General features: G+C 42.3%; 1 protein-coding gene and 1 pseudogene across 1 annotated transcript in view; both read left to right on the top strand.

Annotated features, from left to right (window-relative positions):
- Positions 1-20,913, top strand: part of SPTLC2 (serine palmitoyltransferase long chain base subunit 2) — a 97,167-nt gene extending 76,254 nt beyond the window's left edge. Inside the window, exons 10-12 of the mRNA XM_040641602.1 lie at positions 7,710-7,845; positions 10,563-10,692; positions 15,576-20,913. Of these exons, the coding sequence (XP_040497536.1) occupies positions 7,710-7,845; positions 10,563-10,692; positions 15,576-15,695 (386 nt within the window). The 3' untranslated portion in view covers positions 15,696-20,913. The remainder of the gene's footprint in view (positions 1-7,709; positions 7,846-10,562; positions 10,693-15,575) is intronic.
- A 610-nt stretch (positions 20,914-21,523) lies between these two features.
- LOC121105304 lies at positions 21,524-21,622 on the top strand (annotated as a pseudogene).
- The last annotated feature ends 576 nt before the right edge of the window (positions 21,623-22,198 follow it).

The raw sequence follows: 22,198 nt of genomic DNA on the forward strand, positions 1-22,198 counted from the left end.
TTATGACTATGGGATTAGACAGTGATTTCTTTTTTTTTTTTTTTTTATGATTTATTTATTTTTGAGAGAGAGAGAGTGTAGGGAGGGCAGAGGGAGAGAGTTTTAGGTAGACGCCTCACTGAGTGCAGAGCCCAACTTGGGGCTCAAGTCAGGTCTACTACAGATCAAGGGACCTGGGTCAGGAAGCAAAGAATGCATAAGCTTGAAGCAGTTTAACCCTTAAGACCAGTTGGAGTGCTGTTATGAAGGAGGATACAGGAGGAAAGGAAGTCTCCGGGCCCCACCGCTTTCCCTAGGAGCAGATGGACAGGGCCCAAGAATCCAGGAGCCGAGTGGCCTCCTGGGCTGGGGTGGTGGAGGCACAATTAGTGAAAGATCCTAAGAGGCAGGTAAGTCTCCAGGGGGTGTTCCAACAGGTACTGTCAGTGACTTCAGCTGTTCAGTTCTCCTTTTTCATTCCTGTTAACTACCATTCCCTTTTCAGACCTACTTACTACAGCAGCTAGAGTGGATCAGTGAACAATGAGTGGTTAAGGGCACAGTCTTAGAAACTAGAAGAACTGGTGGGGCACCTTGGTGGCTCTGTCAACTCAGTGAAGCCTGCGACTCTTGGGTTTCAGCTCAGGTCGTGATCTCAGGGTCAAGAGATCGAGCCCTGCGTGTGGCTCCGCGCTCAGCAGGGTCTGCCTAAGACTCTCTCCCCCTCTCCCTCTGCTCCTCCCTGCCCCTCTAAAATAAATAAATAAATCTAAAAAAAGAAAGAAAGAAAAAGAAAAGAAAAGAAAAAGAGAAGAACCAGGGAGTTCAAATCGTGGTTCCTCCATTGGAGTTACTTAGCCTGCCTGGGTTTAGTTTCCTCAGCTGCGAAATAACTCTTAAACTTGCCTGTTTCTAAAAGGGAAAGGAGGGCAACCCTACTGAGTCTGTTCTTCCTCTCAGAAATTACTCATGTAGGAACGATGCTGTGATTTAAGTATTGAACATGAGAGGAATTTTAATTCTCAGCCTCAGTGTACCTGTCTCTCTTGAAAGTGTCATTGTGATTTTTCATCCGAGATCTTCTACCATGCAAGTAATTGACAGTTCTCGGAACTGCTGTGAAAGCAATAGTTAAGGCAGACCTGAATCCCTCTTCACCTCAGCCCCAATACTTCCAGGCTAGCAGGAGATTGAGCTGTTGTCCTAACACTGGATTCAGATGTAGCACCACTAGTATAAGAGAATGCCAAGTTAATTTAGATTAATATGAATCAACATACTCCTCCATTTGTTGATGGTAGACTATAAAGTAGTATCTTATCAGGAGATAAGGCTGGACGGTAGCTGACATGGTAATATTTAGAGAGTGGTTGAAACAGAAAGGAAAGGGAAGAATTTACTGAGCCTGGCACCGAGCTCACTATACTACGTACTTTCTATGCCTTGAAGGGAACAGTACTAAGAGTTTCCATAAGGACCATGGGAATAGCCTTTGAAAACATAGTTTGCATGTGATCTCATTTACCTGATATTATAGAAACACTTGTTTAAGAGATCTTTGAGATAAAACCTCATTGTAGATTTCAGTGGCAACACATGCTTAACATACACAAAGTAAACACAGAATGTCTGCATTCTGTTTTTTAAAAAATACTTTTCAAGAGAAAAACCACTGGAGTGAAACATCATTCCTTTCCACTCCGGAGTATAATCCAACCACAGTAAAATAGTAGAAAAAGTAACTTCCAAATAGCAAAAATGAGACATTTGGAGGGATGATTAAACTAAAAGATTGATGGTTAAGTTCAGTTCTTAGACATAAAGTATTAAAGAGCTACTATGTGAAATATCCATAATGTAATGTGTTTGATAGTATAAATTAGAACAAGGTGATGGGTAGTATTTTTCCATATTTTATCCTGCCTTAGGACCCTTACCTCATGGTTAATGCTGAAAACTAACTGAAACCTACCTTAGGGCTACCTGTTTTGTTTGGGGGACCCTCAATTAAGAACACCCTTATCTGCTTTGAGATTATGACCTTTAAGAAGAAGGGGGGAGGGGGAAGAAGTCTTCAATTTCGAATTCTTCCAGCCCATTATAATTAATTGGAGAGTATAAGTCTGAAGAGTAGCAGTAATTTTATTTTATTTTTCCCAGGAAAGCAGATTATATCAGCATATCCCGGAAATCTAAGAAGGTTAGGAGCTGTATAATGGAGTATGATGTGAGTTAGGGGATCCGCTCTGGCTGAACATCATTTATATTTGTGTCCTTTATTTTGAAGGATTTCAGTTAACACCGGAAGTGTTATTTGTGAAGTTGCAGACTCAGGCACATTTTGTTGATTATGTTATAAGTTACATAAAAGCTCATCAGCTAAATTGACAGTTACATTGCTATTTAAGCAGGTGAGTACATGCTATATTCTTTGAAGCGTAGTTCTGAGTAGTTAGCACTAATGCCGTTTAAGACAAAATGCTGCCTTTTGTATCCCCTTACTTTGTACATAGGTCTTATCCCATTTTTTTAACCAGTCCTGAGACTTTAGAAAATTTGTAGCTCCTAGAACAGTATCTGTTCTGATTGATAACCTGTCTGGGAGGGTTTATGAAATTTTATTTGAGTAATAATCCAGTAGTTCCTTCAGATGTTAAGTTTCCATGGCTGAGAGTCCTGAGGAATCTGGGTTAAGACATGATAAAATAGACCTTTTGGAGAAATGTAGTTGGTTCAACTTCACTATCTTATTTGGCAGTGGTTAATAAATACAGCTCCATATCCTATTTTGTAAAAGTGATATAAAGGTATTAAAATAGGTTATTAATAGGTAGATCATTGTGATGCCCCTCCTTTTTAGGTTTTCTGTTTCCTTAAAAGAATTAAATCTAATGATGTCATCACAATCTATTGATCCTTCATTACTTCCTAAGCATAAAATTTATTGCAAAGAAGTTGAGGACGAAACATGACCTATTAAAGTTATCTCTTACAATTTCTGAGAAATTGAATTATGTACTCCTGTTTCCTTTTCTTTATTTTATACCAAGCTGTAGATTTTTATTGAAGAACTCCACAAACACACAGCCACAGAGTGAGGCTCAGTTGTAAACTTCGGGAGAATCAGTATAGAGGTTTTCTCAGAATTGCTTTGATGCTTTTTATCATCCTTAAAAGTAAAGATTTATGTTGGAAAAGTAGAGAAGAATGCTGACCTCTTCTATTACCATCTGTGTTCTTAAAAGGGTAAAGACATTTTAAGAGTTAGATTTTTTTTTTAAATAAGACTAAACCTTATTTTTACACTTCACATGTTTTAAATCCCTATTAGCAGGGCACCTGTCTGGCTCACTTGGTAGAACATGCAACTCTTGATCTTGGGATCGTGAGTTTGAGCCCCACGTTGGTGTAGAGATTGCTTTAAAAAAAAAAAAAAAAAATCACTGTCAGACCATTCTTCCAGCCCCATTTTAACTTGCTGCAACTCTGTGATAAGAAAACTCCTTAGAACTGAGCTAGGAGATTGGACTTAAGTAGCAATTAACACTTCTTGCATTAGTATGAACTAGTATTTTATTTTTTTAAGGATTTTATTTATTTTGGACAGAGAGCGCGCATGCACATGGGAGGGGGGGTAGATAAAGGGAGACGCACACTCCCCGCTGAGCAGAGAGCCCAACATAGGGCTGGATTCCAGGCCCCTGGGATCGTGACCTGAGCCAAAGGCAGATGCTTAACCAACTGAGCCACCCAGGCGCCTCTTAACTAGTATTTTAGATGACAATATTTAATTCAAAATGGGTAACTGTGTTGTCTTTAAAATTCAGCATCACCTTGAGAATAAGGAATAACTACGTAACTACTTCCCAAGATGTATAAGCACCAGAGCTTACTGATTTGTCTGCAATTATGTGTCTACTTTTCCTGTTATTGTCTTTGAAATTCTTAGGTTGAGCCACAAGAAATTGCTGTTTTTAGGTCACAAATAGTCAAATGTTGGCAGTTTCGTGGTTCAGGCTACGACTTTTGTGGTTTAAATAGACCACTTAATTTGTGGGATTCATTGCGATTGCCATTTCTGATTGAACTGACTTCCTTCTTTAGCACTGGTCTTGACACTTCCACTCAGTCTTTATTCCTGCACTCACCAGCAACGATTGCAGTGTGTTGTTCTGGGCGAGTTTATTGGAAGAACTGCTTTTCACTTTCTCATACTTGCCCTGTGTCTCCCTAGGCTCCTTCACCCATTCATCCCTACCCCATTCATTTGCCAGTAAGTGCTGCTTTAAGAAAAAGCACAGATACTCTTACCCAGTAAAGGGCCGAACACTTTAAAGTTTGAAAAATACATAATTGCTTGGTGTGGTGTAGAAGAAAAAGCACTGACAGAGTCAGAAAACCTTGATCTGCCTCCTGAAAGAAAGGCCTTAGAGAAATAATTTAACATCCCTGGGCTTGTTTCTTTGTGTGTAAAGTATAAATAGTACATTCTTTTATTATACCCATTTAAAAGCAGTTAGGATCAAATGAAATTGAGCTGTTAATTCTTTTTTTATTATTTTCATTTTATTTTTAAATTTTATATCAATTCCAGTATGACCAGGATGCTTAAATTTTATGTTTAAGAGAGAATTCTTTTTAATCTAAACTTCATAGCTGCCAGAATGAAGGTTGGTAATCTCTGATGTCCATTAACATGTGAGTGGATAAACAAACAAAAAAATGGTGGTGTATTTTTACAAAGGAATACTGTTCAACAATAATGGGGATGTGTAAGTTGGAAATTTTAAATGCCTATTCCCACGGTCTTCAGGTTGTTATGTGAGTGTCATATTAGATGTATTTTCTTCTGGGACTTTTCTTATCAGGGAGCAGGTGGTGATGAATAGTGAGACTGAGATTTTCACTTCCTATCATTAAAGAAAACTTGAATGATATAGTAATTGGAAAAGTTAAGGACTTCGGCACCTGGGTGGCTCAGTGGGTTAAGCGTCTGCCTTCCGCTCAGGTCATGATCCCAGGGACCTGGGATTGAGCCCTGCGTCCGGGCTCCCTGCTCACTGGGGAGCCTGTTTCTCCCTCTCCCTCTGCCATTCCCCCTGCTTCTGCCTGCTTTCTCTCTCTCTCAAATAAATAAATAAGATCTTTAAAAAATAAAAAAAGGAAAAGGAAAAGTTAAGGTCTACATCCTTAAGATTTCTTTTTTTCCTTGATCATTTTTCTTGATGTTCTTAGAATGAGAAAAAAAAAAGATTTTAACTAGTTGGTTTGTGATGAGAAAAAGGTAGCAAGTTGCAAAATAATAAAAGTGGGTGCAGAAAAAATGTGTACTACTATGCAGGTATATCACTAAATTCAGCGCCCCCCCCCCCAAAAGTTCCCTCATACTCCTGTGCTGTCAGTCCTCTCTCCACTCCCTGGCAATCACTAATCTGTTTTCTGTATCTATAATTATGTCTCTTTTAGAATTTCCTATAAATGAATGCACACAGTGTATAATCTTCTGTGTCTGGCTTATTTCATGTAACATAATGCTTTTGAAATTCATCAGCGTTGTTGCATGTATCAGTTGTTCATTCCTTGTTATATATTTCCTTTCTCCCTTTATCGTGTTTCCTCCACCTTTCTGAATGTATGCAGGGTATTTATAATAGCATTTTGTACATCCTTGTCTGCTGATACTCTGTTATTTCTGGTCTGTTTCTGTTGATTGACTTATCTCCTGGTTGATGGGTCATATTTTCCTGTTTCTTTGAATGCCTGGAATTTTTTATTGTATGCCAGACGTTAAGTTTTACATTATTGGGGGCTGCGCTTTGTTGTATTCCTTTAGGTAGTGTTGCACTTTGTTCTTGGAATCAGTTGGATCCTTCCCAGACTTGCTTGTAAGGTGTTTTGCTTGCTTTTAGTCTAGGGCTAATTTCACCCCACGGCTAGTGTGATTCTCAGGTCTTTCCATTTGGGGAGGTGAAAACACAAACTGTTGCCAACTCCATATGAGCCCCCAGGAACTGTTGACTCTGCTTCTTTCTGGTGGTTCTTCCCTAGCCCCAGGTGGTTTCTTCTCATGCAGAGCGGATGGCACTCTGCCAAAGGCTCAAGGAGACCCTGCTGCAGACCCCCCACCTCTCTCTTTGCTCCTCTCTCCTCTCCTGTATGCTGCGGGACAAATCTAGCCACCTTAGCATCCGCAACTGCAGCTCTGATCTCTGCTATCCTCGCCTGACCAGACAGGGTTCCTCTCCCTGAGCAGCAGCCTGGGACCTGCCTCTAGCCAGTCAGGGAGCAATCCACAGGCTCGTGTTTTGTTTTCCTTCTCCAACAGCACAGCCCGGTGCTGCCTATGGACCGGTGTTTGAAAACCATTTTATATACATTTTGTTTTATGTGCTTTGTCCAGCTTTCTGTTGTTGACAGCAGAAAGGTAAATCTGGTCCCAGGTACTCACTCCTGGCCAGAAATGGAAGTCTCTTTTCCTAAATGTGGAGTAAGCATGTATTGGTTGTTTCTGGGGAAAAGCTCGGGCACAGGGTCATCAGTTCTCGACATACCGAAACATAACACACTTTAATGTCTGCTTTATTGTTGTCAGACAGGGGTGGTCACTGAAGTGGCGTTCTTCAGCGCTCACAGTAAGCCAGTCGAAGCTTGAGTGTTATTCTCTGGTCAACTTGAAATTATTTGCACAAAGTATTAACTGTGGGCTATTTGCAGTTGTAGCCGACTTACCTAGGGTAGCTCTTCATCGGTGAGTGGATGGAGAAGTTGGTATTCTAAGGCCATTTGTTAAACACCTGTATTTCTGATCAACTGATTAACTTATCTTTTGAATTGTATGATATTTGTATTTTTTAAAACGTGAATTTGTTGGCTCTCTAATATATGTGAGAAAATGACTGCAGCCTTCTCTCATTTGTATTTGTGGTTGGGAAGACCCTAACAGTTCTTAGCCCTTTGCAAGCTGATGTTTTGAATTTAGGCTTACTCTTTAGAACAGAACGATGCTGTTCATAGACGGACCTACCGTAGTGTCAGAACCCAGTCCAAATGTTTAGTTAGTTAGCAGTTTGAGAATTGCTTGTTTTAATCCATTTGTATTTTAGGGAAGATGAACAAACTAGGAATAAAAATACGATTTTACGTTACTACGGATACACTACTGTTGTCTGAGAGAAGTTTCAGGGAGATGGTGACATAAAGTCAAACTCCTGAGAGGAGGATTTGGGGCTCTAAATGGCTCTGTATCTGGTCGTATGTGTAAAATTATTTGCAGCATTGTTCATTGGAATGAACATGGAAGTTGAGAGACCTAGATTCTAGTCTCAACTGTGCCTTATTACCATGTCTGCAGGCCAGTCACCGCCTTTGTGAGAGTCGCCTAATCTATAAAATGAAGAGAACAGTGAATATTGCACCTCCTGTGAAGGGATGGCAGAGCGTTAAAGAGGTGTATTGATGAAAAATGTGGAAGGGTGCTCATGTGCCATGACAATGCTAATCGTCAAACTTCATTTTGTGTGTTGCTACAAGATCTGCTGGGAACACCTACTGTGACAGACTACAAAGCAAGATTTGTTCATATTTCATACAGTTTGTTATGTGAAAATATTTTATGTTAGAACTGAGGAACCAAACATAGGACTGATTGATGGACTGGAGATAGATTGCTGTCTTTTTTCCACTCCTTTTCTCTTAGTGTTATTTGTGTTTTCCTCCTCATGATTTTCCAGGCAAAGAGTGTATCCAGCAGTTGGCTGAAAACACCAGGTATTTCAGGAGGCGTCTGAAAGAGATGGGCTTCATCATCTATGGGAATGAAGACTCCCCAGTGGTTCCTTTGATGCTCTACATGCCGGCCAAGATCGGGTATGTTCTGTTGCAGGCCGCACACTGGCTTCATTAGACTTAAGGCTCCCAGGATACTAGGCTCAGGCTTGTGTATTCTGTTAGGACAGATTGTCTTTGGCCTCGTTATGTTAACCTTCTAGATTTGCTAGAAATCCCATAGGTTAAATAGTGGATTCCAGCTTATAAAATATGTTAACTTGTTAGTTTTTCATGAAACAAATACTGAGTTTAATGCTTTCTTCTAGGAGATTGGGATAGATTGGTGGACAGAACACAAAAATAAAAATCCCTGCCCTTGTGGAGCTTTTGTTCTAATGGGGCAGGAGTCAGACAAACCTAATCAATAAGTTACATAATTTGTTAGAAGACGTTACATGTTAACGTTAAGGGGGAAAGTAGAGCAGGATATGGGGGATTGAGAGTGCCCCATGGGCAGGCAGATGACAGTATTAAACGGGTGGTCGGTGGGGAGCCTGCGGGGAAGGAAGGGCGACATCTGAGCTTGAAGGAACAGAGTTAGCCACTTGGAGAAAGAAGTTCTGTGCAAAGGCCGTAACACAGGAACATGCTTAGCCGATTGAGGAAGAGCAAGAAGGTGTGTGGAGCTGAAATGCAGTGCGCAGGGGGGCGTAGGGGCCGCGAGGTCAGGGCATGTAGTTGAATGGCTACCCAAGGTGCAGATTACACCAATTTCATTGGTTTATGCAACTCATGCATAATGGAAAGCCTTGCCCTGGAATAGCTTCCAGTGTATTCGAGAAGTGCAGGTGTATAACGAAAGCAGAAGTCGTTTGGAAAGTAATGCGAAGTGAGCAAATACAATTATTTGCAAAACAGTTGTATGCAAAACTGCATCAGAGATGTAAAAGAAAGGAGTTATCTGCTTAGTGTAGACTCAGTAAAAAAAAAAAAAAAATAGAAAAAGAAAAAAACCACACATCTTTTCAGATTTGTGAGTTTTGACTAGATCTTAAATATAAAATTGAAGTAGAATCGTTTCTCAGGTTTAATTGAACTCATTAAAGGAGCAAATATTTTTATTCATCTTTGAATCCCAGTGCCCACCAGAGTCCCTGGCACTCGAGGGCATTCAGTAAATGTTCATTAAAGTGGATATAGAGGAGGGAAAATTATAGCAGGGAAACTAGAGGTAGGGTGATTCCAAAGATAGTAAGAGGGAAATTGGGAAAAGGTGGCCACTGAGGGAAGGAGTTCGGTTTTCAACAGGAAGTCATATGCGCGTTTGACTTTCAGAGGGAATGGAGAGAATGAACCAAAGCTAAGGTGTCGGGTTCTCTCACTCTCTTTAAATGGAATTATCATAAACAAAGAGCTGTCTGGTCTGGAGGACTTAGTCTAGAACTCTTTCTTCAGAGAGAACTGTGTCTAACCTAGTCTACAGAGGGGAAATTGTGTCCATTATAATTAAGATTTAGAGAGGGTGAGGCAAACGGGAATGAAGAACTAGACCATTTGGGAGGGAGGGTGCGCTGAAGATGCAGGGTGCTCGGGGTCAGAGGAAGTACTAGGAGGAGTGGGGAAACGCTGCCTCTTATGTAATTAGTTACTTGGGTAATTAAAATGTGGGGGATTTCTTATTCTCAAAGAAATGCTGTAAAATGCTAAGGGAAGGGGTGCCTGGCTGGCATAGTCAGAAGAGCATGCGACTCTTAGCTCAGGGTTGGGTTCAAGCCCCACATTGGGTGTAGAAATTACTTAAATAAATACACTTTAAAAAAAAGAACCTAAGGGAATAGTCAGGAAGCAACACAATCAGCAAATAAAATTTACATGGAAGTTAGACTTTTGTTACTTAGACAGGATACTATGTGGAGTAAGGTCACATGCCACCAGTTTGGCTTGGGGTGGGGAGTTAAAGGTTTGTGTAGTCTGGACAGTCAGGTGAAGCCTTGGGATGAGTTTGCCTCACAAAACCAAAGGAAACCCTAAATTCCAAAGGCGCTTAACACCCAAGTGAATCAAAGAAATACCTGGTCTTTGGGACACCTGACCGGCTCAGTCGGAGGAGCGTGTGACTCTTGATCCCGGGTGGTTGTAGAGATCACTGAAATAAATAAACTTAGAAAGAAAAAGAAAAAGAAGCGCCTGGTCTAGAGGGCTAATGCTGGTCGGCCATTCTGCCAGCAGAAAGATGTCCACGTTACAGCAGATCCTCTGCATCCCTAATCTTTTCTTTTTTTAAGATTTTTATTTATTTATTTTCAGAGAGAGCACAAAAAGGGGGAGTGGCAGGCAGAGGGAGAAGCAGCTCCCTGTTGCGCAAGGAGCCCAATGCGGGACTTGATGCCAGGACTCTGGGATCATGACCTGAACAGAAGGCAGACACCCAACAGATTGAGCCACCCAGGCGCCCCTGGCAATTTTTTTTTTTTTTTTAAGATTTATTTATCCATTTGAGAGAGAATGTGAGCGCCAGCAGTGGGGCAGAGGGGGAGGGAGACAAGCAGACTCCCCACCGAGAGCAAAGCCCGATGCAATGCTGCAATGCAGGGCTCAATCCCAGGACCCCGAGATCGTGACCTGAGCTAAGAGTCAGCTGCGTAACCGACTGAGCCACCCAGGTGCCCCTAAATCTGGCAATTTGGACTTGAAAAGAAGTTAGAGGAAATTCCTAATAGAAGTCTCCAATGTCTATATCACCTAAGTGTTTAAATCATTCAGGACCACAAGACCTTGGTACGGTGGTTTATAATTCTTCTGTTTTCCCCTCGCAGCGCCTTTGGACGGGAAATGCTGAAGCGGAATATCGGCGTGGTTGTGGTGGGATTTCCTGCTACTCCAATTATTGAGTCCAGAGCCAGGTTTTGCCTGTCAGCAGCTCATACCAAAGAAATACTTGATACTGTAAGTAGACATTCTCACCTTGATAGAAACATACCTATACTCAGGAGGCCTGGATAGCAGATGAACTTGACCATCTGTTGATTCTGAAGTTCTTTGAGCACCTGAGGTATTAACTGGTAAAATAGAGGAGGGAATATGCGATGCTGCTTAAAACATTGCTATTTACCCAAAAAAAATGCAAAACCATTAGCATTGCCCACTAGACCCTGTGCGCTCAAGGTTCTGGGGGAATTAATGGCTTTATCTTATTCCACGCTCTCCCTTATTATGGCCTCTACAACTGTCTCTCTTTGTACTCTAGCTGTTTCTACTGCAAGCCTTCTTGTATGTTCTGTCTCTGTAGAATTTTCTGTCTTGAGCCCTCTCTCTCCCTTGCCTGGCTGACTCCCTACTGATTCTTCACATCTCCACTTTTAAATAAAAGGAAACTTGGTCAAGGGTGTTCCCCAGTCCTCCTGCTTGCCGTTGCCTTGGAATCTTGAGATTCCCCCTTAGTAAATCCTTTCCACCTGGAATTATTTATTGGCAATCTTCTCCACTGGATAAATCTTGAGGGCAGAGACTAAGTCTCTTTTGGTCATTCTATATCTCCAGGACCTACCACAGTGCCAGGCACGTAGTAAGGGCTCATAATTGCCGAATTTAATTATGGTCTCTGAATTTATTCTTATCTTGTGATATTCTCTTAACATGCTATTATTTCATGCCCAAGACTTCAGACTTTAAATAAGTATTGCTTTCTGGGAGTTCATAGAACTCTAGAATGTGATATTTGCATAGAATTACAGTTGACCTTGAACAACATGGGGGAGCTGCGGTTTAGGGAAGCTAACATGCCCCGCATCCCTAAGTAAAAAAAATCTACATGTGGGGCGCCTGGGTGGCACAGCGGTTAAGCGTCTGCCTTCGGCTCAGGGTGTGATCCCGGTGTTATGGGATCGAGCCCCACATCGGGCTCCTCCACTATGAGCCTGCTTCTTCCTCTCCCACTCCCCCTACTTGTGTTCCCTCTCTCGCTGGCTGTCTCTATCCTGTCGAATAAATAAATAAAATCTTTAAAAAAAAAAAAAACTACATGTAACTTTTGCCTCCCCCCAAACTTAAGTACTAGTCATCTGGAAGCCTTACTGATAACACAAACAGGCACTTAACACATATTTTGTAAATGATATATGTATTCTATACTGTAGTCTTACAATAAAGTAAGCTAGAAAAAAGAAAATGTTATTAAGAAGATCATAAGGAAAAGACATTTGTAGTACTATATTTATCAAAAAAAATCCGCATATAAGTGGACCCACACAGTTCAAACCCTCGTTGTTCATGGGTCAGCTGCAGTTGCTAGAAGTAACCATTAATTCATTGGAGAGCTACTAATCTTAATATTATGAGTACATGGTTTTAAGAGTTCATTGTAGCAATTTAATTGACATTTTTATTTCTAGCAGCTGAAGACTGATTTTTCTTCCTTATTTCTGTATAACAAAAGTTCCACAAGTATATTCTTATTCACATTCTGACACAGGAAAATTGGATTCAGTTTATTTATTTATTTATTTATTTTTTAAAAGATTTTATTTATTTATTTGACAGAGATAGAGACAGCCAGCGAGAGAGGGAACACAAGCAGGGGGAGTGGGAGAGGAAGAAGCAGGCTCATAGCAGAGGAGCCTGATGTGGGGCTCGATCCCGTAACGCCGGGATCACGCCCTGAGCCGAAGGCAGACGCTTAACCCCTGTGCCACCCAGGCGCCCCGGATTCAGTTTATTTTTGATACTGTATCTTTCTTTTTCTTTGTTTTGATTGTGCCTTTCAGATTTTTTTCAGTCGTTTTCCCATTTCTCAGAAATCTTACTGGCAATTTCTGCATGGATTGTTTTTTTTTTTTAACCCACTGATACCAGCTTTTCTACCATTCTCTTCTTTTTAGATGTTTAAAAGCTTGACTTGGCTTTTAAAAAGTAGTGTATATGGAACTGTTAAGGGGCCGCAGATAGCCAAAACAGTACGGAGAGAGAAAATCTAAGTCAGAGGAGTCAAACTTCCCAGATGTGAAACTTACTACAAAGCTACAGTAATTAAGGCAGTGGGGTCCTAGCATAAGGATAGACATGTAGACCAATGGTTGAAGAGAACAGAGAGTCCATAAATACACTCAAGCATCTATGGCCAATTGATTTTCTACAAGAGACCCCAGACTAGTTACTAGGGAAAGAATAGTCTCTTCAACAAATGGTACTGGACAACTGGATAACCACATGCAAAAAATGAAGTTGGAGCCCTACAACGTGAATGAACCTTGAAAGCATTATGCTAAGTGAAAGAAGCCAGGCACGAAAGACCACATTATGAAATGTCCAGAATAGGCAAATAACTCCATAGGGTCAGAAAATAGATTGATGGTTGTCAGGGCCTGGGGAACACAAGGATGAGGATGTGAATATGGGGTTTCTTTTTTTAAGGTGGTAGTACTTTAAATGCTGATGAAAATTACACACCTCTGTGACTATACTAAGCACTGAATTGTACACTTTAAAAAGGTGACTTTTATGGCATGTGAATTGTATCACAATAAAACTGTTATTTTTAAATATGAGAAAAGCAAGGTTATCGATCAGCTCTGGGGCACAGCTGTCCTAGAGTATTCTTACTCAAGGACCAAACTCAGCTCTATGATTTACGTGTTTTCCCCCCTATGAACCATCTCACCCTGTGATCCAGTGGCTGAGTGTAGATTATTTGCTAATTGTTAACAGTCCCTTATTCCTGCTCAAACCAGGTGACCCACATAATGGCAAACCAGCAATTTCTAGTTACAGTTTTATGTAAAAAAAAAAAAAAAAAAAAAAAAAAAAACCTATTTATTTGAAATATTTGGTATGAGATCAGAGGAAATCATGAAATCTAGATCCCTTTGGGCTACTGTGGGTTTTTTCTGTCTATTCATTTTCTTTTTTACATAGATAAAAAAAATTCTAAAGTCAGAGTTCATAAATGTCTTTTACTTTGTGTTCTTATTAAGTCATGTGTTGTTTTAAATTAATAAATCCTATATCAGAGGTCAGGGGGATAAATGCTTAATGGGTTCTCCCAGCTGAAATTCAATCTTCAGTTGTTTCCATATGGAGCTTTCAGTTAAACCTCTTCTCAGAGATATCACTCTTCTTTTCTTTTCATTTTTCTTTTTTAAGATTTTTTTTTTAATTTTATTTATTAGAGAACAAACAAACACTGATTTTTAAGTTAAATTTCGGGGTGCTTGGGTGGCTCAGTTGATTAAGTGTCTGCCTTCGGCTCAAGTCATGATCTCTGGGTCTGGGATCGAGCCCCACATTGGGCTTCCTGCTTGGCAGGGAGTCTGCTTCTCCCTCTTCACTCATTCTCTCTCTCTCTCTCAAATAACATCTTTTTAAAAGATAAAATAAAAGTTAAAAGAACAGGTAAATGTGTCTTTTACTAACATTCAGCTGGCTGACGCCCGTTATGAAGTAGAAGTGGGAGGTGTGCATTTTCATACGAAAGTGCGACCGTAAGAGAGGACAGACGGCTATGACGTGATGGGAATTTGGAGAGTCACACTCCAGCAGCTGCTGCCCGCCTCACCGTTACCTAATGAGGTGGTGTCGTGGAGGGAGCCCTGTCTCCAGAGCTAAGGCCCTTCCCCCCCAGATTCATCATGGATCCACTGGGTACCATCCACAGGTGCTGGGGGAGTGAATAATAGGGCTGGAAAGCTGCCACGGAAACTGCAGTGTGTGGCCTGAGTGAGGTGCTCTTATTAAAAAGCCCTGGAACCTAGGATTGCAATATTTTTGCAGTCTTCTTTGGATTTCTCTGAGGAGTATCTGGGGCTTCGAGTATCCACGTCCTTCTATTAGATTTTTCCTGAGAAATCGTGAACACATATCCCCTTCTTGTTCTGACTCTCTGTGCCGCTGTTTTTAAAGGTTAACTCTGTGAGCTTACGGGTGAAGCAATCAGGAAGAGACTTTTCATTTCATAACTTTTCTTAGTGCTTGAATTTTTTTTAAAAACAAAAGAGCAAGTTTTGTAAGAAAAAGAAATGTATACTGAGATAGTTGTTGATGGGAAGAGGAGATCTCTCAAGGTTAGAGTTTTAAAGTTCAGACTCATGCCTGAGTTTGAGTCCTGGCTCTGTGCATTCTTGCTGCCTCACCTCCACCCCGTGTGTCACTTACCCAGAGTCTCCTAACGGCTTCCCTACTGTCTCACTAAGTCTGAGCCGCGGTCCGCTTTGGGGCTGTCTTCATCTTGTGCTAGGAGGCATCTCAACGAGACTTGCCGTCGGTTTTCTTGTAGTAAAATAGAAACAGCACAGACTGAAGTATGAAAGGACAAGTGACAGTGTAGCCAGCCTGGCCAGTTCAGGACGCATATTCGTTTTTCTCCTAGGCACGGCATACTTTGATGAACTGCACCCCTTCTCCTGCGTAACTGCTCTCCACAACCCATTATTCATGACCGGCCTGATGTTCTCGCTCAAAGAGCAGCTCTTTCCACAGCCGTCCTATCGTCTGATCAGTTAATGCACTAAACACAAACGGTCCCGCTAGTGGATAATCTTGCCATGAATGTTTTTTTTTTTTTAAGATTTTATTTATTTATTTGACAGAGATAGAGACAGCCAGCGAGAGAGGGAACACAAGCAGGGGGAGTGGGAGAGGAAGAAGCAGGCTCACAGTGGAGGAGTCTGTTGTGGGGCTCGATCCCAGAACGCTGGTATCACGCCCTGAGCCGAAGGCAGACGCTTAACCGCTGTGCCACCCAGGCGCCCTTGCCATGAATGTTTTTAGAAACATAAAGCACCAGGCATGCCTGCATCCTACTGGCTCCGACTAAGCTCTGCTCTTATGTATTTTAGGCTTTAAAGGAGATAGATGAAGTTGGGGACCTATTGCAACTGAAGTATTCCCGTCATCGGTTGGTGCCTCTACTGGACAGGCCCTTTGACGAGACTACCTATGAAGAAACAGAAGACTGAGCCTTTTTGGTGCTCCCTTGGAGGAACTCTCCCTCACCCAGGACAGTGTGTGGCCTTTCTGAGCCAGTTCCAGGAACCAGACTTCTGTGGCCATCTCACGTGAAAGACATTTCCTCAACTACTGACGGTGGCCACCTCGTTCTAAATGGCATTTTGTAAATAGTCAAAAACTGCTTCACATTCTTCCTTTGCTACATTTCACCTTTAAAGAAAAGAGGTGACCCACTCTACTGTTTTGTCCATTAAAAATGTTTTATTTTATAACTCTTCTTCTTATGAAATCACGCTGACCGTAGCCTGGCCCTGGCTAACCACACAGGCCGTTACCCTCTCCCCACCGCCTGCAGACTTGGCCCATCCAAAGCTCCCGCTGGCCCTGGCCCTGCAGCCTCCAGACTCACCCAGCCCTCCTCCCCAGGGAGCAAGTGCCTTCCACTTACTTCCAATCCAGGTCTCAGAGGCCGCCAACCTTGGAATCCTTACTAAACCAGTCAAGTATTCAACCAAAGTGTCCTCCCTTTCGTCTGATGTTCAGCTGTTTAAGGAAAACCATGAAACTAACATTGCTAAAAACTGCCCCTCGTCGTGTAACTGCCCCTGGCGAGGAGCTTCCCAAGGTTTGGTCTTGTTCTGGTCACCAGGTGATTTCTTCTTTCACCATCAGATATTGATGATGGTCACTGTCTGAGGGGTATGTCCAGTTTCTGGGTTCTTCCTGAGCTCTAAACAGAACACTTCAGTTGCGCGGAAAGCACCCTCATCCTACCCTGGCCAGACCAGTATGGTGAGGCTGACCCCCGCCTCACTGTGTTGTGTGTGTGCAGCTGTCCTGCAGGGGTGCGGGGCCGGGCCTCGGGGACAGAGCTGGCAGAACGTCTGTGCTCGGTTCTTACTGTTCTCTGCTTCTCAGAATTGCGACCGCCTCTGCCTGGGGCTGGGTCCAGATTAGGATTTAAACTGATAAAGGAAAATGTTGGTAAATCCTCTGCTCAGAAGTCAGTTGTCATGTTCCTGTTTAAGGATTAAAGTTATTAACTTACTCTTTTTAGAAGCTGACCCATTTAAATATTTCTTTTCTGAGCGCTCGTTCTCCTTTACTCTTAGTGTCCTAAGACAATTCTAATCTGGCATCTGGGGTTTAGGGTCTCTCTTTGTCTTTTTTTTTTTCTCTTCCCCCCTAAGAAATTCTGAACACTTATCTCTTTACTAAACTGGGATCCTCTAGTTTGACGCTCTTCATACCAGGTAAGGGCACTAGTTCCAGAGAGCTTTTATACTGCTTGACCAAAGAACAAATCTGAAAACCACCACGTTAAAGCTCTTCCTTTTTTTCTGTTGACCAAAGCTTAAGTGAAGAGAACTTTTGACTTAAACCCAAAACCAGCTTGTCTTTTATAGTCTTATATAGTAGCCATCGAGTAATATGGGGGAAGGATCAGGAACAGAATGGAAAAACACTGTGTGAAAGTAGCTTTGCACGTCTGTATTTTTGAAATCACTCCTTGTATTGGTAGAAATTCTCCTGGGCTCCTTGTCATCCGCTTGGTGTTTGTGCAGACGCAGGTGGTGGAGGATGGGAGCAACAGGATTGTCGAAGTTTCGTTTTCATGTCTTAAGTTCCCTTTGGTCACTCACAGCATCCGAGAGCCTTCAGCCTTTGAAATATTCCAAGGTTTTGTTTTACTTTTTTAAAGAATAGAAAAAGGCTAATATAAGAACCAAGTAGAAATGCAGGGACTGCAGTTAGCCTGGACAAACTGAAGTTAAAAAAAAAAGACATTGCGGTAACTAAGTCACTAGTCCTGTAGAATAAACATTGCTAACCTTTACATCTCGTTCCTCATTGTAGAACCCCACTAGAACACCAGACAGCTTTTGCGCTGCAGTCACTTATCAAAGGGTGTAGGGTTTGCAAAAGTGACAAACGTCAAGCAATGAACTTAACTTGCTACTCTTTTTACTTTGGTTTGCATGAAGTCACTGCAATTTAAAATGTCAGTATGGGCATTTCAATACATGATATATATATCTCACTTTGCTAGTGCAAAGTTATGTCAGAATAAATGTAGTTAAGTTACAAGTTTATTTTGAAGAGACAAAACTGTGATCCACCCAGGACCTCTGCTTTCGAGAAGACAAAATGTTTTACATGCTGGTTGTCTCTTCTTGGAAACTGTAATATAAATCTAGAGTCCAGTTGTATCGCAGGGCTCCTTGTTTAACCAAGCACTGGGGGACGTATATAAGTACAGTCACTGGGAATGAGGAGACCTAAGCATTGTTCCGTGCATGGTTGAACGCAGCCTGATTCACGAATCTGATGGGGGATGCACACAGGTGTCGGCTAACGGTTACTACCAGAGCTGATCATCGGAGTCCGTCAATAGAGATGTGACTAATCCTTACCACTTTCTCTCACCCCTCTTACTATTTAGCATTGCCTTTATCCATTTTAGGCTTGTAAGACCTTTTTCTGCAGATCACATCAGAAACCAGGAAATTTTTAACTAGGAGACCTCAGAATCACAAAGAATGGGTCAAGAGGCAGTGGCAGACTCTCCTCCCACCTTTATTTTTAAAAGTTTTACCCTAGAATATGGCGCACACTGTACAGCCAGTAAAGAGTGAAAGAGTGCGTTCAGGGGCAGGGTCCTTGGAGCACTTTAACTTTCTGCTTTACTCTGGAAAATGTCTTCCCTTTAAAAATCACCCTAGTCTCCAGAACCACAAAGTACTGCTTGCTTTTTTGAAGAACTTGGCATCCTAGTCCTGCAGTTACTATCTTAAACTTTCGTAAACTTTCGTGACAGGGCGAGGACTTCAGATGGTCCGGACACGCTTCTTCCTGAATCTGTCACGGAAGGTGAGCAGAAATACTCTATATGATGGCTAAGGGCTGTGTTTGCTTAACGCCCTTTCAGAAGCCCAGGAATGGAATATTGTGCCAATGATTTGTCTCTATAATCCCCTCCATCCTGCATTTGGCCTTTTCTTTCTGAACCTTCCCATTCTTGAGTTTTGGAATTTCAGTTCCAGAGAAAACCTACGTGGCGGTACGGTATTCGGAGGATCACTAGGTCAGATACCCTGTCCTGGGACCCTGGCCTTCCATTTCAGGAGGAGTCAGGGGACTTCTTTCTTCTCTGCTTGAGGGAGCCTGTGTCTCAGTTTGTTATGACTAGTCCAATCTGGCTGAATTTTGTAGTTGTTTAATATGCTTTGCTCTATTTCTGTGAGTGAAAACCAGGAGGAAGAATGGCTCACATGGAGAGATTTCCTGGCTTCTCAGGGAAGGGGAAAAAGCGATGCTGTCTACCACTACCTCCCTGTTTCTCCCCCCAACCCTGCTCCCTTTGCAAACTGGTGAGGCTCTCTGGCCGCTAGTTGTCCTGGATTGGGAAGCAGCAGTGAAGACAAAGAGTTGGGGTAATTCTTATTCTGTAAGAATTTGTAGATACAACTGCACTGGCTCTCGGTTCTCTCGTATAAAGAACTGCTGTGACCTGAGTCCCAGGGTGTCTCTCCTTTCCTGGTGTTCGAGGTAAGCTAGGATGGCCTTTCATCTCTCCTGGTCGTAACCCGTGCGGTCAGCCAAGGGGGAAGAGCGTAGGGGCCTTTCCTTCTGAACGTCTGTCTTCATGAAGATCAGAACCGTTGAGCGTTTTCACACAGGTAAACTCGGCACAGCCCAGACGGGTCGTGAAGGGGGAGTTAGGAAAATCAAGTGAGGATTCTTGGCTGCTGAGCAGCTATGGGCTTAAAGGCAGCCCCGGAACTACAGATCTGCTGCTACCTGCTTAACGGAAGGTCAGTGCCCGGCCGGCAGGCATCTTCCTCCATTAAGCCAGTTAATCAGAATACCTTCCACGTGCAGAAAAGCGTATCTGATTCTCTCCTCAGCTTTATCCACAGGAAATGTAGTGTTCAGGCTCCTACCCAATTACCATGTGCCCGGATAGCCTCATTAGAAGGCTGGCTTCCTGCCTTATCATACAGGAGAAATGCTAGGATGAGCCAATGATCCTTTTGTTTTAATTGTATGGAGAAGGGTGCCCCTTCTGTCATTTCCAGTGACTTCTGTTTTCCAAGCACCTTTTGCTATAGATTGTTTGGGGGGGACGCCCAAAGGAGTTAGCCTGCGGACTTACTGAAGCTGTTTATTATTCTAGTCTTCTCTTGAGTCTGGAGATATTCCCTGTCCGCCCTAGGGAGTGGCTGGGGGGGGGGCATGGGCAAGATCTGGTTTACTACATCTTACGTGTGATAGATGGCCTTGAACTGTGACTCTTTGTGGTGTGATAAGTTCTAATAAACTGACCGTAAAGAATGCAATGGTTCTTCTAGGGCGGTTCTGCGTTTTTGATGAAGCAATACCCAAAGCTCTGTTTCTTCAGAGACATTGTGGGGAAGTTGAATGCAAGGGAAAGACGAGAACAGTACCCTGATGTGCTCAGTGTCCTTGCTTGTTGCCTTCTCCATGGATAAGTGGATCCTCTCTGCACCAGGAACCTAGAGTCCGTTCAGAGTCTATTTCCCCACAGTTCTCAGGTTTCTTGTGTGAAGCTCGAAGCTCAGTGGCTCGGCGCAGGCCTTCTAAGGGGATGTGGGACGTATTCCTGACTGGGGTGGAGTGGTAACTTGTCTTCACCCTTAACATTATGTCATGTTACCTCAGTGACGTTAAACCAGTGGTTGGAATGATGATAAGCCTCCTAGATGGTTCTTTCCGGTCAGCCAGCGCGCCCACACAGTCTTGATGATCCCTCTCTGTGTAAAGGTAGCAAACATTAAGAGAAGGGGGAAAGAGCAATGGTTTATGGGGAGCTGAGATCTTATTTTGTTGGCGTTTATTTTTCCATTGACCAATTTGCCTGTAAACTGGACTTTGCAAGAGGTGCTGTGATAATCCCTCTCTATTGCTGTGATGCTTATATAATCTGAGAAAGCGAGAGGGGGAAATGTAAATAAAAAATTTTAAATTCTAGTAATGTGTGAAAATGGCACTCTTCTCTTTCCCCCTTACCTCCGTCTCCCTTTTTTGCCAGATGATTTTTTTTTTAACCTCGTTGGATGACTGTGAAGCTGTAATTGACGGGTTGGGTTAGATGTATCTGTTTGAGAGCCCATGTTAAGAACCGAAGGGGAACTCCTTGAGATGACTTAAGAATCATCCCATGCAAATATATTGTTTTGCGCAAATAAACTATTCAGAAAGCTATCTCTGCCTTTATTCATTCAACCAATAAACACTGAGTGCTCGTTCCATGCCAGGCACTGCCCTGAGCATGACCAATACCAGCAGCAAACAAATAGTAAACAAATAAGCATATGGACACGTATATCATTTTGCAAACTGGTAAGTGTTGCGAAGGAAAAGTAAAGAGCGTGATAAAAACGTGTATCCAGTATGTGGTTTAGAGGTGACAGAGAAAACTTTTCTAAGGCATGGAGGATCCAAACGAGAGCGTGGAGAGTGCGGCCGATGCTCTGGGAGCAAAGTGGGGGATGACAAGGCCGGCTGACGAGGAGGGACCAGAGGCTTGCTGTGCTGGGCTGTTGGGGTGAGCGGTGATCTTACACATTGGGGAAAACCAGTGAAGGGTTGCAAGCATTGAAAAAGATCGCTAGTGTGCTTTTTTGGTAGACATTGGCAAGTTGGTAAAATGTATATGGATATACAAAGGGCCTAGACTAGCCAAAACAATTTTGAAAAAGAAGTGGTACTACCAGATTTCAAAGCTTCCTACAGAGCTGTCGTAACCAAGAGTGCATTTGGCATTAGAATGGTCAGAGAGAACAAATAAGACATAATAGAAAGTCCAGAAATAGTGCTTGCTCCAGCAGCACATACCCTAGAATTGGAGCGATACAGAGAAGCACGCCCCCGCAAGGATGACACACACATTCATGAGGCATTCCGTATTTCCGAGAAACGTATACAATTGCTGGATCACTATATTGGACCCCTGAAACTAACACTATGTTAACATACAGAAGAAAAATACAAAGTCCAGAAATAGACCCACACATATATGGTTAGTTGATTTTTGGCAAAAGTGCCAAGTCACTTCAACAGGGAAAGTATAGTCAGTAATGGTGCTGGAACCACTGAATACCTAGGGGAGATGACCCTCAACCCTTACATCATACACCATAATTAAGTCAAAACCATAGAGCTGAACATAAAAACTATAGGACCCAAGAAAATATAAAAGTAAAGTTTTATATCTGTTCCCTTGGATTAGGCCACAATTTCTTAGAACACAAAAAGCACGGCTCAAAAATACTGATAAACTGTACTTCATCAAAACGAAAACTTGAAGACTCAGGAAAATACAAACTCCAGACCAGGACAAAACATCCACAATACATATCTAACAAAGGCTTTCTATCCAGAGTATAGAAAGAACACTCAAAACTCAAGGCAAGACTATGCACCAAAAAATAGGCAAAAGATTTGAACACTTTTTTAAGATTTTATTTTTGGGGGTGTGGGGGCGCCT

The sequence above is a fragment of the Ursus maritimus genome, unplaced genomic scaffold, assembly GCF_017311325.1.
Source record: "Ursus maritimus isolate PB19 unplaced genomic scaffold, ASM1731132v1 scaffold_25, whole genome shotgun sequence".
NCBI classification, from domain to species: Eukaryota; Metazoa; Chordata; class Mammalia; order Carnivora; family Ursidae; genus Ursus; species Ursus maritimus.